Source organism: Podarcis bocagei, assembly GCF_964188305.1.
Source record: "Podarcis bocagei genome assembly, chromosome: 16".
In the NCBI taxonomy this organism is placed as follows: domain Eukaryota; kingdom Metazoa; phylum Chordata; class Lepidosauria; order Squamata; family Lacertidae; genus Podarcis; species Podarcis bocagei.
In genome coordinates, this window is record NC_138142.1 from 16,965,842 (window position 1) to 16,990,330 (window position 24,489).

Sequence of the window (24,489 nt, forward strand, 5' to 3'; positions counted from 1 at the left end):
CGGAACGAATTAAAATCGTATCCAGAGGTACCACTGTATGCCACTTTTCAATGTGTGCAACAGCTTTCCCCAACCTGGTGCCCTCCCAGATGTTTTGGGCTCAAACTCCCATTGGCCCTGACCACCACACATCAGCCCCAGCATCATACGGTTGTGCTGTCTGGGGCTGATGGAAATTGTGGTCTGAAATATCTGGAGAGCACCAGGTTGGGAGAAGGCTGGTCTACGGTCTATAGGTGAGCCATTGTAAAGAGGGACTGTCAGCAGAGCAGTAGCTGCCACAGGGGGCCAGGTTTGGCAATGAGTCAGATTGCCCTCAGGCTGTGCATCTCAGAGGATATCTCTGGGCAAATTATGTGTGCGTCTCCTTTCTCTCCCCCTGCCCCAACCTCTCCTGTAATTTCTGTGAGGATAAAATGGAATAATCACCCCTGAGCCAGAGGCCAGCTTGGTGGAATGCCTCTCTTTGGAGCTTGTAGCATCTGAAGCCATGTTATAATTGTATAATCCACTTCTTTTCACCAGGCTGAACTGGAGAAGAGGCCAAAGAAAGTATCTCAGATCCGGATTCGAAAGACTATCCCTAAACCAGACCCCAACCTCACCCCCATGGGACTTCCCCGACCGAAAAGGTAGGAATGTATGTTTTTGTGCTCAGACTAGATGGGCCACTTGGCCTGAACCCAGCAGGGCTCTTCTTGTGTGCTTAACCTGTATCCCAAATCTCTTAACGTTTTGGTGTGCCTCTTAAACTCCTTTTTTCTTCTTCTGACCAAACGCAGCAGTAACTAGATCTGATGGATTACAGCTGTTTCTGATGTATCTCGATTATCATTCTTCTAGACTGAAGAAGACAGAATTCAGTTTGGAAGAAATATACACCAACAAGAACTACAAATCTCCCCCTACAACCAGGTTGGTTTACATATACCAGTGGAAGGGCTCACTCTCTGGACCCATCCTGGGATAGAATAGCAAGCCTCCATAGCTGAGTTCCAGGATGTTAATCTGCTGTACAAAGAGAATTCACAGAAAACTGAGTAGCTCTCATTTGTTCATGAGCGGTGTTGTTGGGGGTAGTCATAAAGTAGTGAGCTAATGATAACGAGTTGCATTGCCTTTTTGTGATGTGCAGAAGTGTATTCATACCCACTTTCACTCTGAAAAATATATCTAAATATACACTGATATGAGGAAATACACTACAGATTTAGCTTCTGTTCAACCCCTTCCCAACCCCTCCTCCCTGCTGTAACTTTGATCTTTGGCTGCACTTTTAGAGCAAAGGGAGTAGCTTGGAAGATATTCTGCCTGGATATCTAGATGCCAGCAGGAAACCATCTGGGAAGTGTCCTAGCAATGGGATTGGATTTCTAAAAAAGGGTTGGTTTGTGGTTAGAAACTCTTAAGGTACAGCTTAGCTCTGTGTGGCAGAGATATGAGGTTTTTAGAATCACAGATATCACAGGAGGTCACTGTTTAGTCATTCTAGTTGCCTTCTCTCTCAGAGCAGGGCTGTTCCTGACACTCCTGTGGTCCGTGAGATGTCATGCAGTTAGTGACATTCTAAGCTTACTCCTTTTGGCCTTCCCAGGTGTCTGGAGACCATCTTTGAGGAGCCAAAGGAGAAGAACGGGTCCTTGATCTCCGTCAGTCAGCAAAAGAGGAAGCGGATTTTGGAGTTCCAAGATTTCACCATTCCCCGGAAGAGGAGAGCACGCAGCCGAGTCAAAATGATGGGCGGTTCCACCCGGGCTCAGAAGGCCGCCTTGGGTGGAAGAGAACTAGACATTCTCTTGATCCAGAAACTGACAGACCTGGAAAGCTTCTTTGCCAAGGAGGAAGAGCAGGAGCAAGCATCAGGCAGTTGAGGGTGGGCTGGCGGCTGGGAACGGCCCATGTCCTTTAGCGCTTCAGCGTGCCTGGAAAGGCACGTAATCAGTTTCCCCATATGAAACCACTCTGCTCCGATCCCCGGACGATCAGCTCTTGTTTACGGGCCTGTCTGGCATGGCCGTAGAGATAGTTCATTAAGCACTGGGGAGGAGAGCTTCTAATTTCCTTTTAACGCAGCCAGGTGGCTCTGTCATCCTCCTTGCAGCCTCACTGAAAATCATTGTTTTAACATCCTCTGGGGGAAATGGGTGGGGCAGATTAAAGGCTAATGCACCTTCAAAGACAACAGGATTTAAAGAACTTCCAAATGTATGTGTGCGTTGGGTTTTCAGCCACTCTGCTCTTTTGTGCCCCCCACCCCTAGATGTCGTAGGGGGCTAGGAGGACCAAAAAGCTTGAGTAAAATGGGCAGCAGGGGGAAGAGCTTATTCACAAGCAGCACTTGTGAAGCAAGATTTCAACATTTTTTCCATCCTCTGTAACCAGTCAAGGATCCTCTGCCGCTCTCTTGATCAAAATTGTCTCAAGTCAGCCAGAGTCTCTCCTGGGAGATCCCACGACAACATAACAACTTGCACTTTTGTACTTTGTTTGCTGCATGTGGACCCGTTTTAAAGATGCGTGGTACAGACACTGTGGGTTGAGGTTCCCCTGGGAAATGGCTGTAATTGTTCATTCCCCCCCCCCCCCAGATGAGGGATAGCAGGTAGCATGAGCTCAGCCCCACTCTTTCCCTCCTCACTGTGTTCCTTTTGCTGACTTGAACCTTTCGGTATTTGACACACCAGTGGATTTCAGCTGCAAAGTGCACCACATTTTGTTGGGTTATCTCCCCATCCCGGCATCGTCTCTTCTCCCCGCCTGCAAATGCTGTGACTCTTAGATTCCTCCTCTTTTTAACTTGAAAAATTATAGGTTTGGGGCCAAGCATTGCCTAGCTCATCTAGTTGAACAATTTATTCATAACCAACTGGTCTGTATAGCCTGGTGAGTAGTACAGTACTGGGTCCTGACAGGTGGAAGCTGGTGAGCGGCCAGTGACAATTGGTAGCCACACTCAGGAAAGCTTAGCCTCCCCCTGCCCAGTTGGGAAATTTCTGTGCTCTGGGATACTCTTCCCCTCCCCATTATTATTTGAGCATTTACCGTAGGGAACAGCAGCTGCTGTGTGTCTGCAGTGCCTATAATTTGGGCCAGATTTAATGGCTGAAATCCTCATAGCTCGCCTCCCTCTCATTTAAAATTTGCACTTTCTGTACCTCAAATGCCCCTTTGGGATACCTTCTTGTTACCTCCAGAATGAGCATTGCTCTGGCATCCAATCAAGATAGCAGATGATGGTAACTTGGGCAAGCCCAGGGGTGAAATCTGTGCTGCCCTCGCTTCTCTGCCATCCCCACATCGGAGGAAGCAAGAAGCAGAAGGTGTCAGCCCAGTTGCCTGTGATAAAACCCTGGGCCTGTAAACTGGAGAAGTGGAGGGTGGGGGGCTGCCGCACATGTGCCTGAAGCAACCGTTGGATTCCTGCTGCATACTCATCTGTATGGGCAAGTGAAATAGTTTCCCCAATGTGATAAAGATGAGAAAACTGGGAATCGTTTTTTTGATGGTGCAACCTTCCCCGAAGTGGCACCCTCTCCAGATGGTTTGGACTACAACTCCCAATAGCCCCAGTATCGTATGGCCATGCTGGCTGGGGCTGGTGGGAGTTGTAGTTCTGCCACACTGGGGAAGGTTGGACTAGATATCGTAGCCAGTTCCATATGTGACTGACGTTATGTTTGCTACTGCATGCAAATCTGTGGACGCTCCTGGCTAGCAAATAATACTTTTATCATGGTAGGCGATCCCTGAACATCTCTAGTCTCGATATTTTGGATGTGTTGAATAGAATCATCGCTAGAAGTACATTTTAAAATACATTTTTTTGTCCCATAGTGGGATTCTATGACACAGCACACCAGGACAGATTGTGATGTGGGGATTTCCAATTCCGTTGTTGAGCTGATGTTCCATGAGTGCCAGGCAGGGTTAGTGCTCTGAACAGGAGTATGTCCTCCACTGTGAATTTTGAATTGTCTGTTGTTGGTGTCTTTTGTGTGGGTGTGGTTTTCTTTCCCGCTCCTGTTTTGTTCGCTTCCTCTTGAGAATGCATTTCTGTAAAGCTGCAACATGGGAATGCAAGGACTGTTCTTGCCTTTGTTTTGTTGCAGCTGACCAGAAAATGAGGCTGAATTTTCCCTGTAATGTGGTGGGATATGTAGCAATCCCAACAATGGTTTGCATTGAAAGAGGCTTTCTTCCCTACCTGGGATTCTTTCTAAAGGCATCGTTTTGTGTGGATGCAAGTTCCTCTAACCCCTGTTCTCATATGACCCGTAGACGGGTTGTGGCAGTAGTGTGGCTGGTGAAAAGTGTCCTCTGGAGCTGCCCCTACCGCAAGAGAGAGGTTTGGAGGATAGGTTCCCGAGGAAGAACCTGCCTTCAGGCAAGGCCCTTTCCAAGCTGGTGACTGGAATTCTTTTCCTTTCTTAGTTTTCAGTACAATCATTGAAGAAATTCTACCCAGAGCACTTGAACGAAAATTCCCTGTCAGGAAAGAGCCAAGGCAGCCTATGGTGTAAGCTCTTTGGGACCCGGAACATCGTTTTGTAATAAAATAATGTGGCTTGTGAGAACTGTGTCTGCTTGAATGAAATCAGGAGTACATAAAAATGCAATCCCTCTGCAGCTGCCAGGAGGAAATAGGGCTTGCAAGGTAACATCACCAGGGACAGAGCATGGGTCATCTCTGCCAGTGGTTAGATTTGACTGTCTCCTTGTCAGGCTTGTCTGGCTGACGTCCCCAGAGCAATTTGATGAAGCTCCAACTGCTTTGTGGTTAGTGTTCAGAAATGGCTTCTTTAAGCCTTTTGCATTAATAAAAACTGAATGGAAACTTGCACATTTTTGTACCTGTCATGCCATTATTATGTGGTGTTTTTGTTTTTAATTCCAGTAGTCTGAGTTTGAAATTTTGCTTTCTTCGTATGTTAAATTATGGAAATAAAAAAATTAACATTTCATGTGTGTGTTAAAGGGATTTCTTTGTTTTATAGCAATGCCTTTATTTAAATTTGCAATGATATACAAGACCTGGAGAGTATCAGATTGGGAAACACATGGCTAGTTGTTAAATATCAGTAGCTCTGCAAGTAAATCTTATGCAAGTCATTCCGGGGTAAGCTGCTGTGAAATGTTTCTAGGCATGTGTATGTTTTGGAGTAACTGAAGATACAGCCTGAGGAAAACTTAAGCATGGCGGTACTGGAGGCTGGCTACCAACATGGGTGACATTCTAGTATTAGCTGGTGTACTAAACCCACCTTGCATATGTTTCCTAAGGAAAACAGCCAGCCACTGATGAAGCCCACAGAGCCTCCTGGCAATTCTCTGCCTTCCTGGCAAATGCATCAAATCTTCCACTGCAGTCTTACTTCTGTTTTGGGAATTTCCCTGGAAACAACATCAGTGATGCTCTGAATAGATGCAAGTGTCTTGTTTGCAGAAGTCCAGGATGTCTGAAAACCAAAATGGGATGTATCTAAGTTATGCCACTAGGCAGGTGTGCGCGCGCGCACACCCGCTCTGTTTTTCTGAGAGTGTCAAACAATCTCAGAATGTAGGTTCCTCCGAATCTCAAATTTGCTTTCTGTAAAACACGTTTTCAGCCCTTAACAGCTGCAAGAATGTGTTTGGACAGCTGCTGAAATCTTTTTAGCAAAGCCAGACAATAGTCTGAAATCTACACTACATATCTTTGGGTTGAAGCAAGGGGCTCTGTGCCCTTTATGGTTCCTACCCTAACCCTTTACAATAACCAAGCAAAATACAATTTGCAGGGGTGTTATGTGGGGTTGTTGTGCTTTAATTGCATTATGTTTTTATATACTGTAATTCCCCCCCCAAAAAAACACCTCATGAAGGGTGGATAAGGAATTCAATTAATGATGATAATAACTCTCATTTATCACAAATTGCCTAGCATCAACGGATTTGAGCATAATTTGCACTATCTTGCTGACACTTAACACGTGCATAGCACATCCATACTACTCAAATAACTTTGCAGGCATGGATTCTATTATGTTTCATTGGTTTTACATGATTCAACTTAATGTCTGTCAGTCATCCAATAACCTGAGAGTTCTCCAACAAATATAGCAAATCATGCATTCTATTACTAGATCCTGTAGAAGCTCTCCAGCAAGGGGATCAGTATTCTTGCCCTCATAAGCATGTCAAGTACAATGCAGTAGAGAGCAAGTCGGGTGCACAACTTAGACCCTGCCATATGTCTCCTTCCAGGTAAGCCCACCTTACCTGCAGGTGTGCAGTTGAAAACAGACTCTGCAAGCTGGAAGAAGGGCTCCCCAAGGATTGTCTCATAGTCCAGGTGGCTTGTAGGAATGAGCTGCCGAGTGGCATCTTTAAAGAGCAGGTCACTTTCACCGTACGCCTTTGATTGAAAGAGCTGAAAGGTCAAGCCTACGCTTTGTTCCTAAAAAAGAAAAAGGTTGAAGCTGTGGAAACACGAGTACAAGCAATGCCAATATAGAGCGCTTCAATATCTTTTCTGACTGGTTATGGACTGTATAGATTGCTTCACCCATTTTCCTCTCTGTAGTCTCTGCTAGGAATCATCTCTATCATTTTGACTCCTTGTTTTCCAAAAGCATGGCCTTTATTTTCCTCAAGGGGCAGCAACTGTAATTGGATGTCCAGCAGTGGCGGGTGGGCATGCAATTCCCCCCCCCATCCCCCAGATCATGTTCCCAATTAAAATCACACCACCAAAGGAGGCCACAGAATATTCTTTGGATGCAGAGCTGCTTTTCCACTTGCAGCTTAAAGCCAAACAGCAATAACTGGGTGTTACTTAAACCATCCACAGCTGGAAGCTCTCACAAATAATGTTTAAGCTCTTATCATTCAGTCCGACACGTTCAAACTGACCTGTGACTTCACCAGGAAGTCATAGACCTTTGCTACAGTTACGGGGCGTGTCACAACTACATTGGGAGGGACAAGGCCCAGGTTGCAGACTTTCCACTCTGTCACATTTGCGCGGCTGCCGTCGAGGCACAGGAGTTCAAGGTCACTTGGAGAACATCCTTTTGCCCAGCCTGAGCTATCCAGGTCTGCAAAGGAGCAAAAACAAAGCAGTTCTTCATGAGATCCATTTGCTTTGTAAATAAGATCCAGATATCTGCCATTGAACTATTGATCATTTTAAAGATCTCTTATGATATCTTAATAATTAATAGAACAAAAGAATACAGTACAATTGTTTTTTTGTGCAGGTGTTAGTTCCAAGAGTTCCGTTATTCTCAGAAACAAAAGTACAGTAGTACTAGTTCACTCTTACGACGTTAGATTAGATAGGCTATTTAACTGGTGATAACATCTGGAGGGAAGTTAAGTTGAAAATTCCCTTTGACACCTTGCTGGAATCTTAAAAGATTGAAAGAATCATCTTACACTGAATATTCTGGAGCAGGTTATGGTGCTCTAAAAAAGCCACATCACCAAAACTTCTTCCACTGGGATCACCAAAGAGGCATCTGGAAGAAGAGTGGTCCAAATCCAGCAAAAGTTAGTCACGTGAATGGCTTAAAACACAGATCATTTCCCTCCCCCCCCCCATTGTGTTGCAAGCTGCATTTACAGTGTTTTTTACATGGGTGTGCCCCTTATGAGTGAGGGGTGGTGGGGAAATTTGGCTCAATTTGCATTTTGATACTAATCTGCCTGATTTTCACTTCCAAAAATGATACATGAACCAAGATGTAGCTATTCTTAGAAATTTGCACTTCTCCAAATAAAAAGTGTGTCCATAAGTGTATATATTAATGAAAATAACCTATACAAATGCATTACATTATGTAATACTGCTTGCAAAATGTATGTATTAGGCAAACCTGCAACATACAAATATGTGTCTGTTAGGAGAAAATAGCACTAAAATGCTGATTAGTTTTCATGAGGACTTAAAAAAAATACATCGCAGACTGGTGGGAAAAGTGACAAACTGAATTTAAGATTGAGGAAGAATGAGAAACTGAGAGAAGCCAAAATTTACAGATTTCTCCATTCCTCCTCCGAGCATGACTTAGTAGTCTGATAAAACCCACTATTTAACTTGGCATGTAATGATTGCCACCAAGGAATTTAGAGTTTGGCAGCAGTCAGTCAATATTTTTTTTTTAATATAATTTTTATTAAATATTTTATTTGGTTACAAAATCCTTTGTCTCTTTTTTCAGGTAGCAGAGTCTTTTCTACAGATCAGTTACATTAACCTTATAATGTATACAGCAGTCATTTTTAAGCAATATCCTTCGACTCACCTGAGGGCACCCAGGTTTCCATAGTAGAGTTCGTTGTGATTGGCTGCGCACCTGGATGACCCCCTTCCTCCCTCCGCCTCCTTTTGCCCAAGGCAGACTTTGCAAAGGTTCCCACCACCTCCTGGCATGCACCCCTTCCAGAAGTAATCCTCGTAAGCTTTCAGTGGGGAAGAGAAGGGCCAGTGGTTAAACTCGCAGTGGAACAGTGGTTAAAAGCAGTGGAGGAAAGTATTCCCTGATGGCTGAAGAAAACTAAGGAACAGGATAGCCAATTTCACTCCGCTTGTTGTTGCTTGTGCAGAAAACATTTAAAAGCAAAACTAAACGGTTGGTTGTTTATATTTATTTCCCTTTCAGCAGCCAGGTATCATTTGCTTTTCTAAATGCTTGTGTGATGCTTCCCCTGCTCTTTCGGCGCATAAGAGTTTTGCTAACTTGAACATTTTGGCTGAACTGACTGTCTAAATCAGAACTTTGAAACCAAGGTATTGTTCTGCAAATCAGCCATTAAAAAAGTTTGTGTCTGTTGCAGCAGTGAAAAGCAGCCAATGAGAGTCCTCTTTGTATACCTTGTGCAGTGCAGTTTGTACACATGCATAACTTGCCGCACACATCACCTTGATTTAAATTACACATTAAAATCTTATCTTATAAGCTTATCTCAAAATACATTTGTGCTTCGCAAGCTGGATAAATTTGTACCACAAGCCCAGTACAGTGGTGCCCCGCAAGACAAATGCCTCGCAAGACGGAAAACTTGCTAGACGAAAGAGTTTTCCGTTTTGGAGGTGCTTCGCAAAACGAATTTCCTATGGGCTTGCTTCGCAAGACGACAATGTCTTGCGAGTTCCTGCTGGGTTTTTTTCCTCCCCCCCCCTTTTTCTAAGCCGCTAAGCTGCTTATCAGCTGATCCGATCAGCAGATAAGCCGCTAAAAGCCGCTAATCCGTCAATGGGCTTGCTTCGCAAGATGAAAAAACCGCTAGACGAAGAGAATCACAGAACGGATTCTTTTCGCCTTGCGAGGCACCACTGTATTTTCATACTTCAGCAGTATCAATTCCCACCAGTATTCAGGCCCCAGATAGACAGAGGCATTAATGTGCAGCTTATTTTAATTTCCGTGGCCACAGCAGCACAGGGATGGGGAACCTATGGACTTTCAGATGCTGCTAGATCACACCTCCCATCCTCTCTGATGGTTGGCCATGTGGCTGATGGAAATCTAACAGAATCCTCAGGACCACATTTTTCCCCAGCCCACACTGTACCGGGTCGTGAACTCGTTTGAAATATTCAGTAAAGTAGGCCCCATTTCCAGCTGCACATGTTTAAACCAGACGTAGCTAATGTGTTGCCTTCCAGATGAGGCTGGACTACAATTCTTATCATCACTGACCATGCTGCCTGCTGGGACTGATGGGAGTTGTAATCCAACAGCATCTGGAAGGGACTGTGTTGGCTAGAACAAGTAGGAGGCTTAAATGGAACATAGAAAGGGAAGTGGCCTAGGCTTCTATCCTGATTCAATCAAGATCTAGGACCGGCTTCCTCAACCTCGGCCCTCCAGATGTTTTTGGCCTACATGATCCCTAGCTAGCAGGACCAGCAGTCAGGAATGATGGGAATTGTAGTCTCAAAACATCTGGAGGGCCAAGGTTGAGGAAGCCTGAACTAGTAACAGCACCCCCTGACACACCCACTCCCACCTTTCCTCCTGAATCAATTTGTCCCCATTTGTTTTGAAGATTCTGCTGTAATTCTCACCAGAGCTGAGGTTGCAGCTGGCAGTGCCATTCTCCTGAGCCCCCACCGTGTACTGGGCAAGGAGGAGCCACCCTCCTGGGCTGTACACATGGCTGTGGCAGGAGCGCCTCCTCCCCAGATTGTAGATGTTCACGTGCTTGGCATTCTTCTTGACAAGGGCCACTGCATAAATTGGAGGAAGAGCTGTGTGGCAACGAGGAGGCATTAGAACATGGCAGCAGGAGCGGATCTACTATGAAACAAAGGAAGCTTAAGCTTCTGGGGCCTCTAATCCTAGAGGGGCCCCAGAAGCAACTTTAAAAAGGGAGGGGTCTAGTAGATGCAATTTGCGTTGCACGAAAGGTGGTGGATTCTCCTTCCTTGGAGGTTTTTAAAGAGAGTTTGGAAGGCCATCTGTCATGTAAGATCTAGTCTAGATTCCTGCCTTGCAGAGGGTTGGATTAGATGACCCTCGGGATCCCATCCACAATTCTATGATTACAGACACTTCCCTTTACCTGTAAAGTGGGCCAGCTTCTCATTTTCCTCTTCTTCCTGAGCTGAAGTGCATTCTTCTCCTATACACAAAAAGGCATAAGAAAGTGACATCTGAACAAAAGGCTCATGCCTTACACCACTTGGTAGGTGCTCAATACTAAACACAGATTGATTTGATTCAATCTTCTCCAACCTGACCTCCCCCCCCATATTTTGGGCTACAGCTCACATCAGCCCCAGCCAGCAGTGTCAATGGCCAGGGATGATGGGAGTTGTAGTCCAAAAATCTGAAGGTTGTCAGTTTGGGAATTACATCAATTCATGTCTCCTTTAGGAAAGTGCCTTTCATATCAGACACAGGAGCTATCAGTTTCGTTCTCTGAGGGAGAATTCCTCTGGAAAACAGAATCCCAGGATGCTCTAGCTGAGATACCCATGTCAGGAATGCCATGTGAACACTCTGGCCCCAGAAGTGAACCTTCAGGCCACCTTGCAATATCCATCTGCCCCATTACAAATTCACTGTGGCACTGAGGAACTTGCACCAAGAAGACGGGGCACAGAAAAAGACCACAGGCGCATTCTTCGTACATGCCTGTTCATTACTCGATGATTGCAGCATCAGCTATTGCCTTGTAAATGATCAGTCACAGAGTGAACACCACTGTGAGCACTGCAATATCACCTGTCAGTGTCAGAAAACAGCAGCACAATACTGACTGTACTATTCAACTACCAGTCATCAAGTGCCAAGTCAAAGAGTGATGCACTTCAATGCATGAGTCAGCAAAGTGCTCTTTTAATTCTTCTGGTTGCAGGCTTTGCTGAACTGAAAATGAAAGCTACTGGAAGAAGAAGAAGAGTTTGGATTTGATATCCCGCCTTTCACTCCCTTTAAGGAGTCTCAAAGCGGCTAACATTCTCCTTTCCCTTCCTCCCCCACAACAAACACTCTGTGAGGTGAGTGGGGCTGAGAGACTTCAGAGAAGTGTGACTGGCCCAAGGTCACCCAGCAGCTGCATGTGGAGGAGCGGAGACACGAACCCGGTTCCCCAGATTACGAGTCTACCGCTCTTAACCACTACACCACACTGGCTCTCACACTGGAGTGAGAACTCTGAATTGGATGGCAGTAAAGGCTATTCATTTGAGCGGTTTAAAGTTAAGTGTCATTCCAGGATGTTTGAAGGGTTTATTTTAACTTTCATTTTATCTTAATACTAAGTATATCTGCTTGTGTTTGTGGCAACAAGTCATTTTATGTGTATTGTTTGCAATGACCCTATGGGCAAGAAATATTTATCATAGCGTAACATGCTCGCACACACATACACACATCACATTACCTCTGCCATGCACCGGATTAGGCATTTTACACACCACTGACATTTACGGTTATCTGCAGCAGCTTGCAGAATATTCCCCCTGCGTGCTTAGAGGTATTTTTTATGTTTTACTTTTCTTGCCACTCTAGTGAAAAACCAATTAAAATGTGTTAGTTTGGTGTGTTTTTTTAAAAAAGAGGCAGCTCACCATAACATTCTGCAGCCACAGGAACAAGCGCACATCTCCCTGCAAAGTAGGCATGTGTGGCGTCCAGTGTAACAGCATCTGCCTCATTGTTCTGCCCCGTGAAAAAGTGCACAGTTGACAGTCTGACACTGGCATGTTAAAGAAAGCCACCCCCTTCCCTGCAAGCCATGGAGTTCTTGCCAGAATCGAGGTCTTTTCCCAGCCATCGTCTGTCTGGGCTGGGAAACAGGTGGAACTGGAGATAATATTAGTTTTATACCCCGCCCATCTGGCTGTGTTGTCCCAGTCAATCTGGGCCTTATTGAGATGGGGTGATTTATTTGTATCTTTTGCTTATGTAAAAAGAAAACGCTACCGGTTTTGCTTCCCAGAATGTGTGCAACTCACCTTGATCAGCTCAATGCAGTTGGCCATAGAGTTTGCTTGGACACAGACCAGTGGGTGTGACCTGACATTCAGAGCCCACTCCTCACATTTGCGGAGTTCAGCGTTGCTGATACAACACCAGCGGACCAGGCTGTTGGCCAGGGAGCTCCCTGAGGCAGCAGGAGAAGGTATTGTCATAAGAAGGAGGACAATCACCTAGTAACCGAGCTGCTAGTACTTCAAAGATCTGAGGCGTAGGCTGACAGACAGATATTTGTGCAAAATCTGCAGGTGCTAATTTATATTATAGAAGCAAGTTTAGAATTTAAATGTCACAGAAGGTGAGACAGGTGGTCTCCCATCTAGATCACCCCAGATATATACTTTAGTTGATTTGCACCCCAAATCAGTTCAGTTTCCCTTCCTTTACCAAAATTCATAGGCAGTGTGCCCCTGAATAATGCCCAGTGGTTGGGAACTGCAAGTGGAGGAGCACTGCTGTTGCACTCAATTTTGGCTTTTGGGCTTCCCTTTGTGGCAGCTGATTGGCCACTGCAAGGACAGGATCCTGAGCTATCTGTGCCTCAATTGGCCTGATCCAGCAGGGCTCTCCTTATTCATTGTCCTCCAAAGCATCTCTAGATGAGATCACATTGAATTAATTTATACTCCTAATTCAGCATCCAGCCCAGTTCTGCCTCTCAATTCAATTAAGCATCCAGAAACACCTGGGACTCCTAGAAAACGATCTGGAGCCCATACCTGAAGGGCTGACCTCCAGCTACGCTCCTAGTGCTATATAGGATCTTTGGGGCTCTTTTGATCCTATATAGGATCTTTCAGGACTCCCCATGACTTCATGAGGGAGGGAAGCACTCTCTCACCTTCATGGCCCAAGCCCTGCAGCAGAGCAACATAATCCAGGCCAAGAACGTGGCTGATTTCAGCCTCCTCATCAACAAGCTGGAAGCGGTGCGTCGCATCGAGGAAGAGCAGGTTCTTTCCTCTGAAAGGCGCAGAGGCAAAAATGTCGAATCTGGCCTTCTCTCTTCCCTTCTTTCCAAAGAGGTGCTAAGAACAAGAGCAAGTTTCAGCTAGCCTTGGGCTACCCAGCAGAGGTGGCTATACGATGAAATAAGCCACTGGGGCAGCCAACATGGCAACCTCCAGGTATGGTTGGACTGCAATGCCCATCATTCCGGATGACTGGCTATGCTGGCTACAGTGGATGAGAGGTGGATCGCAACAACATCTGGAGGCAGTACTGGCACATATGATGGGGCAAAGCTATCTTCCCAACACCAGCAGCATTGCCTCCTCTCTAGATGGGATGGGATTTCGGCAAGGTCAGGGCCTTGCAGCTGCACCAGTGGGACTGTGCCTGCCAATCCAGTGCTGCTCCTGGTGTTCCCATATAGAGACACACACCCTCCTTATCGTGTCAGTGCCATCCTGGTAAGTAGCAGTAACACCAGTATTGGATTTTTAAAAATTATCTGCCATGACTCACCCACAACCATACTTCTTTGCTATTTTCTTTCAAATGCTGATATAACTTCAGCATCTCTTTTCTAGCTATTATTTAGTGGATAATATAGTGAGCCAGCAGCAGACACCCCCCCCCCAAAAAAAGCAGAGGCCACATATCTTCAAGGGAAAGAGAGTGTGTGGACATGATTGTAACACCCTATAAAACGTGCTTAGCACCTCCCACAAGCCATGCAATTGGTGAGAGCTTTCACCAGCCCGGCACCCTCCAGATGTTTTGTACCGCAACTCCCATCAGCCCCAGCCAGCATGGCACACTGTTTTCAGGAGCACAAAAACCAGAGCACCCAGTTTCAACACTCAAAACAGCCAGATTTTGTTGTCTGCCAAACACATTATTTTTTTAAATAGAGTAGTCCTTTTGGGACTCTCAGTAGTTCTCTGTGTCCATGAGGCCTCGGGCATGAGCCCTGCTGTACCCCTCCTTGTGTTGGCGAAGAAATACCTGAATGACAGTGAGAAACTTCTTGGCGATCTTCTTGAAGTTGTGGCGCGTGACGATGGCCCGTCCTGGCCCTCGGCCCAGATTGCAGGCAGCGTAAGCAGTCATGGGAGCTGTGGACCCGTCAGGACACAGCAACTCATATTCTTCTTGTTCTGACTCTGAACAAGGGGAGGAGGGAAAAAAGACTGGCATCGAGAGAAGCTGGAGTGAGAGAATTTAACATCGGGCTGCTGTGCGACTCCAGGGCAGATGTTAAGATGAGAGTCTCCGAGCAAGAAGTTTACCTGTGGCATTCATGATGGCCAGGTGATCTAGGAAAGCAACATCTGCCACCCCATTCTTCAAGCACCTGCACACAGATTGAAGTGGCGTTAGCATAGGAGACCATGCAGCACCTGCTCCAGCCCCACCCGCCTGCACTTCAAGCCCAAGTGCAAGGCCACCTGAAGGCCCCATCTGAACCAGAGAAGGGTTCGCCACCGCTGGTCTCACAGAAGTGGTTCTTGTCCTGGATGTAGGATTTCTGTCCTTGGCACAGGGAGCAGAGCTGCGGAGAGGCGACTCCGATGCCGGGGATGCAGCTGGCATTGAAATAACCACCGACGACTGGAGAAATGAGAAGGGGAGACATCCTCATGGAAACGCACTGCTAAAATAACACGGATTCTCGACTCAACCTCTGCATGATCAGAATGTTAGAAGAGCCCGTCTCGGTCAGACCTAAGAAGTCGCATCTGCTCCAACATTCTGTTCTCAAATAGCCAGCCAGGTGCCTCCGGCTCACAAGCAGAACCTGGGTGCAGCAGCAGTGCTCTCTCCCCACTTGTGATTCCCAGCAAATTCAAAGGCATACTGCCTCCAGCAACAGAGGCAGAACACAGCCCTATCCTCAGGTAAGCACGCACAGAAATGTACCCACTATGTTGTATTCCTAAGTATGGCTACTTAGAAGTAGGCCCCTCTGAGTTCATTGGGACTTCATTCTAGGTACAGGACTGCAGCCTGAGGTTGCAAATCTATACCTATATCTATATAAAACAAATCTATAACCTTTGAAGACATTCCATTGAACTCAATGGGGCAAACTTTTGAGCAGACATAATACTGTATGTTAATGCTGTAACCAAACATTTTCAAGAGTCAGACCCCAGTCTTCATCCATTTTTTAAATTAGAATTAGGAGTTTAATGTCTCAATGGCAAGGTGATAGTTCATCACCTGGGCTGCAAGTTAAGAATGTAGGTGCTTGTTTTACTTAGGCTACTTTGGGGTCTGGTTTCTTTCTGCAGCGGTGAATGAAAAAGAAATTAATCAATAATATGTTTGCAGCTAACAATGAATGGTAAAGGTAAAGGGACCCCTGACCATTAGGTCCTGTCATGACCGACTCTGGGGTTGCGGCGCTCATCTCGCTTTATTGGCCGAGGGAGCTGGCGTACAGCTTCTGGGTCATGTGGTCAGCATGACTAAGCCGCTTCTGGAGAACCAGAGCAGCGCACGGAAACGCCATTTACCTTCCCACTGGAGCGGTACCTATTTATCTACTTGCACTTTGACGTGCTTTCGAACTGCTAGGTTGGCAGGAAACAATGAATGGTAGCTTCTGTTTAATCATTCATTTTTAATTAATTGTAAATTATATTGCACTTTCTTTTCCTATATTGAAGTTTTGATAAAATGTGGGTTTATTGAAACTTAACTGGTAAAAGACAAGATAATTAGCCAACTAAATTTCTTGAATTGGTTGACAGACTTAAACCTTTTGAAATTAAAGATGCCTCATAATGATCTGGATCAAAAAACAAAAACAGGAAGGGAGCACTTTACCAGGCAACGCAATGACAACAGGTGCTTCCTTTGGGTGTTGTCAAATTGGTTTGCAGCTCTCCCTGAAAAAAAGCTCTGGCCAAACAGGATCTGAGAACCTGTCTCAGGATCTCATCACGTGTTTATGATTTGTGGGCACAGAAGGGTATGAGAATACATTGTGAGGGCACTTTGTGCATGTCATGATCAGCTCTCAGGTGCGGTTTGCTTTTCTTTGACACGTAACATCCTGGGTATCGTCCAGCCTTAAAACAGTTAAGCAGTTTGGTGCTCTTTTGGTTTCAGTAACATGCTCTGACATTTCTCCTGCTCAAACCAGGGGGACTAAAGAGGACATCATGTGGCAGAAGTGGTCCCAAAATAATTAGAAGGACTTGGGACCTATGGTAAGTGCTCTGCACATTGTCCTTCCCCTCAAATTCCAATCGGTTGCAGACCTTTGATACAAGGCTATGCATCTGATCATTCACTGTGCACTCACTGTGGCTGAGGGGCTGGTCTTCATCCCATACGAGGTCATTCCTAACCAGAAGAAAGCCCAAAGGGATGTTCCAACCAGAGGTCCACCTGGCTCCATTGTGGCAACTGCGACTCCCTTTTAGCCTTTGGATATCCAGCGTTCCTCGTCTGGCCACAGCTACAGCAAACACACAGTTACCTAGTGATAAAAAAGGTACAGAAGGAACCATGTTAATGAACACTGAGAGATCTTTGTGTGAACAGAACAGCCTTCCTCAACTGCATGCCCTCCAGTTGTTTTGGATCACAACTTTCATCATAGAGACGTGCTGACTGGAGCTGATGGGAGCTGTAGTCCACAACATCAGAAGGGCACCAGGTTGGAAACGGCTATACTGCACTAAGGCTTCCTTCGTGTTCTCAGGATTTCCTAGGGAGAAGGAATGATGGTTGAGCCCAGAGGAGCCAACTCCTAGGGGCCGACGGGGCTTTGCCCCACCAATAAAGCATCTGAGGGGGTTGTCCACCCCAAAGCTAATGGGCATTGCCATTCAAATGATTGTGTTCACCACATCATGTGATCGAATACGCAGGGTGGGGCTTGCCTTACCTCCCTCCCCATATTTTATTCAAGTTGGCACCCTGGTTGAGCCAGTTAAGTCTGTGTTATGTTGATATGCTCTCAGTTTATCACAGATCAAAGCAATGTCTCTGTGTGGAAAAAGCAGGGCCAGTTCTGTTAAAGAAATGTTTACAGTACTTCCAGATGGCAGTTTAATTTACAGTTGGGCTATTGGCATCAGTTTTGTTTTGTAAATTATTGATTTTCTGCTGGAAATATTAGATCCCAGATTAAGTTGGGGGGCAGGGTATGGACAGACATTTTGATGCCAATGATGTCATGTGGACCCTGAGGAGCATCTATCCCATAGTAAAACCCCAGAGCCAAGGGAGCGGGCCTCCCTCCATAGCACACTGCTTGGAACACTTCCATGACCCTCGACCTCCATTGCCAACCTAGGTACACCAGGGATTGTGCTGACTCAAGGCTTGGCTGGGCAGGCTCTTTACATTTCTATAGGCTCTAATCAATTTGCTGGGTGCTGACACCAGCCCTGGGGGTATGGTCACTGACTGACCTTCCATATAGATCTCCTTTGCCACCACACTCAAGCCATAAAGCTTCACAGCCGAATACACATCTCCAGCATCCAAGGAGACAGCATCAGCTTTGTTCACCTAATTAAGAATGAAAATAGTATTTAAAACAAGCTTCTGAATATCTTCAGTACAAGTTATTCTAGTCAGGCAGACTTTTCCCAACACTTCCTGGGATTATTGGCTCACATCCTGCCTCTAGTCATGGCAGAATTTCCTCTGGTTAGGATTTAATAAGTACGTATGTAGCAATAAATGGGCTGTAATCTCTCACATATTAAGCATGAAAACCTGCCACGATAATTGCAGTAATTTGCCTGGGGCAACACCGCTTCCACCCTGAACAGATGCTGTGCTCAGCTAACCCCACAATTAATGTGCGACTCTTCATTCTCACCAGCGGTGGGGCGTGTTTGTATAGTGCCCGGTGCATGCGCAGCGAACGGAGCCTGCTGTGCACCAGCTCAGCCCTCACCACTGAAATTGCCGGAGTAATACCATCCCTGAGCCACTTTGCGAGGCTCAGGGAGGGTGGCATGAGAAGGACGCCATCTGCCCTTCAATCACAGCCTCACCCTTGAGGGTCTGGAATCGAAGGGCACATGGCTGTTGCGCCCTCCTCACGCTGCCCTCCCCAAGCCACTTGGCGAGGCTGGGATCTGATCAGATTGGCGCAGGGCTGGCTCGGGGGGGGGGGGGGAGGCAGCGTGAGCAGCGCACTGTGCCTGCCAGAAAAATGCACCCAGGGCAATCACCCCACATACCCTTGATTCCCACCATCAACAACCTGGTGCCCTCAGGATGCTTTGGAATGCAACTCCAATAAGCCTCAGGAGCATACAGCCATGATGGCTGGGCCTCATGGGATTTGTAGTCCAAAATGCCCAAAAGACATCAGAACCACCAAGCCCACCATTCTGTTCTCACAGTAGCTGATCAGATGTCCTAAAGGGAAGCTGACAATAATGGCGTGAGCGAAACAGTGCTCCCCTCCTGTGGTTTCCAGGTATTCGAAAGCACTGATGCCTGCTTCGACTGTGGAGGTAGAAGAAATGAATGAATAACCTCTGGAATTTCTGGGTACTCACTCTGATTTTGTCAATGCAGTCATAAGTGTTGTGAGCTCTGATGCAGGAAACCCTGGCAAAGGCGTTGACCGTGGCAGGAGGCAACACTGCCAGAAGCACTTTAGATAGCTCTGAGCACTTCCTCTGCTCCAGGTCAGAAAGGGTGCACCATCGGAACTTCTTTCCTGCAGGAACAGAAAGAGCAGGCAATGTTATGCATAGGGTAGAAACTAAGAAGCTTGAAGGTAAGCAATGAAGAATGTTGAGGAGCAGACACGGCTGGTCCCTATTTGAAAAAAAACAAAACATGCTATGCAGTCTGCACATCATTGATGAATGGCAGAGCCATCAGGACAGGATTTGGGGGAAGAAGTCAAGGCCCCACTCGGCAGAATGAGCAGGAGTCCCCACCTCAAAGCAGGAGTACCACATTTTGAAACAAGTCAGGTGATACGCATTGCCTGTAAGGGAGAGGGACGCTGCAAAATAAGGATGGGGAACCCGTCTCCCTCCAGTTGTTGTTGGACTCCAACCCCCCTCTCTTTCTACCTTTGTTCCCAACAACACGGCTTCCCCAACCCAATGCTACCAAACAAATAATAAATAACGAGAGGAGCTCGTGGTTGGCACAGCATTCCAATAACAAGACATAACATTTTAAAAATTAAATTAAAAATAAAGCAGAAGACTAGTGTAATGGTGGAGGAGCTTGCTGGCGTTCGCCTCTTAAAAGCAAATGAGCATTGTTCAGGGTGGAGGCTGCCTTTCATCTCCCTCAGTGCCTCCACTCTTACCTGTAGACCTAAGAGAAAGAGTGGTCAGGAGGATGAACACAGTGGCTGCCGCAGCCTTCATGGCCAAAGATGCAAAGCATAAATCCAGTTTGCCTCCACACACTGAAGCCTCTGCCTTGCCTCATACCAGGGATTCCAGAGCTATGACTGAAACAAACAAGGGGTCTTGGCACTGCCTTAAATATTTATTTTCGGGTTTGGGGAAGGATTAACAAAAGAGAGAGAGAGCAGCAGCAGCAGCATCCACTGGATGTAAGGATGATGGGCGGGGAAAGGGGCCCCATTCTTAGGCACAGATGGGAAGCGTTAGCAGGGCTTGGTCAAGAGTTGGCCTGGCGAGTCTGCGAGATAGAATAGATGAGTTATAACATTTTTCAGTCTTCTCACACTGGCAAAGTAGATATAAACAATAAAACATTAAAAAATATACCACGAAACTGAACATAAATGAGATCTTCAATAAAAATACAATAAACCAACAGCAGCAACCCCCTCCCAACCAAAAACTGAAACCACACCCCAGCCCAAGAGTCTGTTCAACAACCTCAGCTTTTGTAGCTGGAGTCAGTCAGGGCCCTGCCTGCCTAAGCCAGTTGGAAAAAGGCCTGCACTCAGGGATCCTCACAATACACACACACCCCTCCTGGATTGCAGGTGGCTCACCTGAGTTCATAGCAGAGATGAGATCTGAACTAAGTACGGTAATTAATAAATCTACCATAAATTAAGGCAATACTTTTATTATTGTTAATATTGTGATGTTTTTACTGTTAGTTTCCCTGAGAGTGTGTGACAGAAAGACTGCTGGTGTGGTGTAATATAGTGGTTAGAACTTTTGCCAACCTGGTGCTTTGTAGATGTTTTAGAATACAACTCTCATCGGCCCCAGGGACATCACTGGGTAGCTATGTTGACTGGAGCTGATGATGTTCAAAACATCTGGAGGGTACCAGATTGGGAAAGGTGATTTACAATGCAATCCTATATAAATGAACACACACAAGTCCTGCTATCCAAACACTCACTATACAAAAATTCACTGATCCAAACATGAGGAATTTTTATCCAAACAAAAATATACACCACAGATTCAGATATCCTGCATGCATTACTGTAAACAAATAAGCAGCCTTACTTTTTTGTGTTTTTCTGTTCCACTGCAGCTGATTCACATGGTAGGAGGAATGGATGGATGGGGAGAGATGGGACAAATAAGAGAGCATTTGTTTGCCTTTTGCAAAGTTACAGAGGGTTTTCCTGGTTTCGCCCATCATTTTGGAATCAATGGAAAGTGTTGACTCGTTATGCAAACGCTTGCCTGACTTCCCAAGAATGCATTGTGTTTGTATAGCAAGACCTGTCTTTATTCAGAAATGAGCCCCATTGAATTTATTGTGACTTACTACCAGGTAACTGTGTTCACTACCAGGTAACTGTGTTCATACTACTCCTGCAGCCCCAAAACACATTTTGGAGGGCTGTGCTCCCATGCGAGTCACCTAACTCATGTCAAAGCGAGGCCCCGAAAGACGCGTGCCCCTTTTCCCCCTCTGTGGCATGTTGGAGGGTATGCAGTGTGTAGACAACTGCACCACGAAGATGGTTGTACTATGACCAGGGTAGCCCAGGTTGAAGCCATGCTTGGCCAGAAGCTGACTGTGCCTCTGAGCTACTCGTTGCCTCTGACCATTTCTACCTTACAGGCTTGTGAGGATAAAGAGAGGGTGGAGATGAACCACTTATGCTGACCTGAGCTCCTTGAAGTAAAGCTTTGTTTAATAAAGTTTAATAAATGTAAATAAGGCGAGATGTATAAACTCAACGGAATGATCTCCCTAGTGAGGCCTGCCTGCTGCTGGCATTAACACCTGCCACATCCACACCTGGCTTCCCCCAAAGAATCCTGGGAAATTGAGTTTACCCCTCACAGAACTACAATTACCAGCACCCTGAACAAACAAGAGCTCCCAGGATTACTTAGGGGGAAGCCATGTACTTTAAATGTATGGTGTAGATCAGTACAGTAGTGAACCCCTTCTGTGCTCTGTCATTATGCATCTCACCTCCTAGCCATTTAAGGGAATATGGATTATCCTTGCTGTTCTCTGTATGTGCGTGGGGGCCTTTCCCCCCCCCCCCAACCTGGTTACTTTTATTTTTTTTATTACGAATTATTGTTCCACACAGTAGCTCCGCATAACTTATGCAGAATGGAGACGAAGAAACCGAAATATAACTTTCCAACAAAGCAAACGCATCACTGTTAACAGCTGCGTGGCTGCCCTGATGCTAGTCGTTCCAGAACTGGATAAACTATCTGGCATTGATTTATTGATGGCTGTTTGAAAATGTGCGCGTGAGACGCCTTGGAGACGTTTTGCGGCATTATTATTATTATTATTATTATTATTATTATTATTATTATTATTATTATTATTATTATTATTATTATTATTATTATTATTATTATTATTATTATTATTATTATGCTTTTTTCTGCGTGAGAGGAATCCCAAGAAGCTCCCAGGCTTCCCTCAAGCCCCGCTGAGGGAAGGCGGCTGAGGCGCTGCGACCTAACCCAGCGCCTCAGAGAACCGGCGGCTCCTCCTCCGGCCCGAGGCCCGCCTCGCTGGCTCGTGCTCTCCAGTTGCGCCCGCCCAGTCGCTCCCTCCCTCCCTCCTTCCCTCAGCCCCGGCGGCGCGGCAAACGAGCAGAGAGCAGCCGCGCGCCGGGGCGACTTCTCCCTCAACGGAACGAGAGAGCAGCAGCAGGGCCAAGATGGCGGCGGCGGCGGCAGGGGCTCTGAGGGTGGCGTGCGCCAGGGCGAGCGGCAGGTAGTCCTAGCGGCGGCGAGGCGTGAGGGAGAGGGAGGCGGGATGGTTTCGGAGGAAGGGGCTGGCCCTCGAGGGTGAGGGAGGTGGGGGGAGACAGGCAGACATGGCGGGGCGTGAGGCGCAGGGGGCGCAGCGCGTGCTCCGTGCCTCGCCATGCAGGTGGCGGGTGGCCCTAGGCCAGGCGGTGGGTTCCCGCCTCGGAGGACCCCAACCCCTCACCTCAGTCCTACTCTGAGGAGACGTACTGGAGTTAATGGGAGCATCCCATTTCAGCGGGGTCTTCTCCGAGTGGAACTTGCAGTCGCCTTTTTATGTCTCCCTCCAGGGGAATTTGTGTGCACAAGGATTGCCAAAGCGGTGTGCAGGTTCTTGTCGCCCTCAAATTTATGACCCAGCGGATCTCGGCGAGAAATAAAACAGTTTAAAATTTAGAACAAGTCTAAACGTGAAACAAACCAATGTGTCATTAACGATATTCAGGGTTGGCCCTACTCGGAGTAGTAGGGCCGCTGAAATTCATAGGCATGAACTTTTGAGTATGATTAAAGGCTGGATAATACTCCTCAGGCCCAGTACACACCACTTGCTTATTTTTATTAGTTAATTTATATACGGCTGGCTGGTAAAAAAAGAAAAACCACAACCCCCCAATACATGTATATACTCCCCAAATCCTGGGAATTGTAGTTTGATAAGGGTGCTGGGAATTGGAGTTCTTTGATGGGTAAACGACAGGGTCCCAGGTTTCTTGTGTGGTGCGAGGGCCTGAGATGAGCTTAAAAGGTGCTTTTAAATGTATAGTGTGTACACAGCCTCCTTATAAAGTTGTAATTCTAAGTTGATCTGTGGTACCCTACGGTGTGAAGGTGGGAGATCACACTTCGGGACAAGGGTCGCAAAGAGCAGCAGCAAAGAGTTAGAAACTGCCTGAAGTTTAAAGTTTGGCATTTGCTTTCTTGTGTGGTGAGGGAAATGCACTCTGCTTGTGCTCAGGGGCACTTAAGCCTGCTCTTAACTGCCTGTATTGCTGCTGGAGTCCTTGTCTTCTCTTATTTCTCTCTAGTGCCATCCATGGTGCTTTCCCAAAATGTGAGAGAAGGGGGGAGTGTCTCTGCCCTGAGGTGCTTACAATGTAGTAGAAAATAAGAGGGATGTGGGAAGCAGGGAATGGAGGAAAATGGAGGCAGGGGAGGGCTGCTCTACTTACAGATATTCAAGGCTTTGTTATAGGGACCTTGCGTTCCCCTTCTGGTGCAAAGGAAGCCCTAGCCAAGTGGTCAGTTCACTGCCCCCCTTGCAGTGTGTGTCTGTTGGGCCCTAGCTCAACTTGGAGGATTTGGGGGAAATGGCCTATCCACATTATTATCATTATTGATTTTATTAAGCCACCCACCCACTCTGGGTGGCTCAGAGAAGCGAAAAATAAAATAGTGTTAAAAACAAAATTTGGGAATTAAAAAACAATGACAGATATGATAAAATAATGCAACACAAAACTTTCCTTCTAGCATTAAATAAAACTAGAACTCAGTAACTCTCCGTATCAAAATCACCTGGCACTGAATTTGCATTGGGAAAACATTACAAAGTGTTGCATCAGGAGAAATAGATGCTCTTGAGGGGCCTTTGTAAGCATATTAGACTTGTTTTGTATTCCTAACCAACTGTACCTGTTTGACTGGCATCAAGAATTTTTACCCATCCTGTTTTAGCTCTGGGCTTTGCATGTTATGCCAGTGCAAACTGATTTTTAAAAGCCCTTAAAGTCTGTAAGTTACCACTGCAGTCCTTAACATGCTGATCCCATTCCTATGTACAGTATATTTCACTTTGAGGGCAGCTCCACTGAGTTGAATGGGACTTATTCTCAAGTAAGTGGGTGTAGGACTTCAGCCTCCAGGTGTGTTCATAAGAGTGTTAACTCAGAAGT

General features: G+C 46.2%; 3 protein-coding genes across 8 annotated transcripts in view; 2 read left to right on the forward strand and 1 right to left on the reverse strand.

Annotated features, from left to right (window-relative positions):
* PRR14L (proline rich 14 like) overlaps positions 1-4,959 on the forward strand; it is a 25,898-nt gene extending 20,939 nt beyond the window's left edge. For both annotated transcript variants that reach the window (XM_081174612.1, XM_081174613.1), the window contains 3 exons: positions 526-632; positions 844-915; positions 1,595-4,959. In XM_081174612.1, coding sequence (XP_081030738.1) covers positions 526-632; positions 844-915; positions 1,595-1,871 — 456 coding nt within the window. In that variant the 3' untranslated portion in view covers positions 1,872-4,959. The remainder of the gene's footprint in view (positions 1-525; positions 633-843; positions 916-1,594) is intronic.
* Positions 4,019-22,136, reverse strand: LOC308575815 (ovotransferrin-like). 5 transcript variants are annotated; one of them, XM_081174834.1, is made up of 17 exons: positions 20,861-22,136; positions 18,953-19,116; positions 17,846-17,945; positions 16,729-16,905; positions 14,864-15,026; positions 14,705-14,769; positions 14,421-14,578; positions 13,312-13,498; positions 12,449-12,597; positions 12,062-12,152; positions 10,549-10,608; positions 10,052-10,234; positions 8,286-8,442; positions 7,417-7,499; positions 6,892-7,076; positions 6,259-6,436; positions 4,019-5,456 (listed from the first exon to the last, which is right to left on the reverse strand). In XM_081174834.1, the coding sequence occupies exons 1-17, from the start codon at positions 20,997-20,999 to the stop codon at positions 5,404-5,406; spliced, it is 2,292 nt and encodes a 763-aa protein (XP_081030960.1). In that variant the 5' UTR covers positions 21,000-22,136; the 3' UTR covers positions 4,019-5,403. The 5 variants fall into 5 exon arrangements, with proteins under 5 accessions (XP_081030960.1, XP_081030959.1, XP_081030962.1 ...); XM_081174833.1 differs by having other exon boundaries at positions 18,953-20,066; positions 20,861-20,981; XM_081174836.1 differs by lacking the exon at positions 20,861-22,136 and adding an exon at positions 19,726-20,114.
* Positions 22,137-22,195: 59 nt separating this feature from the next.
* The window catches only part of PISD (phosphatidylserine decarboxylase), a 40,571-nt gene continuing 38,277 nt past the window's right edge, over positions 22,196-24,489 (forward strand). Inside the window, exon 1 of the mRNA XM_081175008.1 lies at positions 22,196-22,559. Within this exon, the coding sequence (XP_081031134.1) occupies positions 22,504-22,559 (56 nt within the window). The 5' untranslated portion in view covers positions 22,196-22,503. The remainder of the gene's footprint in view (positions 22,560-24,489) is intronic.

Excerpts from the sequence above, each read along its gene's own strand:
- LOC308575815 (XM_081174833.1), bottom strand. The coding sequence starts at position 19,261 with ATGATGTGCAGACTGCATAGCATGTTTTGTTTTTTTTCAAATAGGGAC. Across the intron at positions 6,437-6,891 it reads ACTTCCTGGTGAAGTCACAG|GAACAAAGCGTAGGCTTGAC; the intron begins GTCAGTTTGAAC and ends TTTCTTTTTTAG. Across the intron at positions 5,457-6,258 it reads TTTCAACTGCACACCTGCAG|ACATCCTGGACTTCTGCAAA; the intron begins GTAAGGTGGGCT and ends TTTGGTTTTCAG.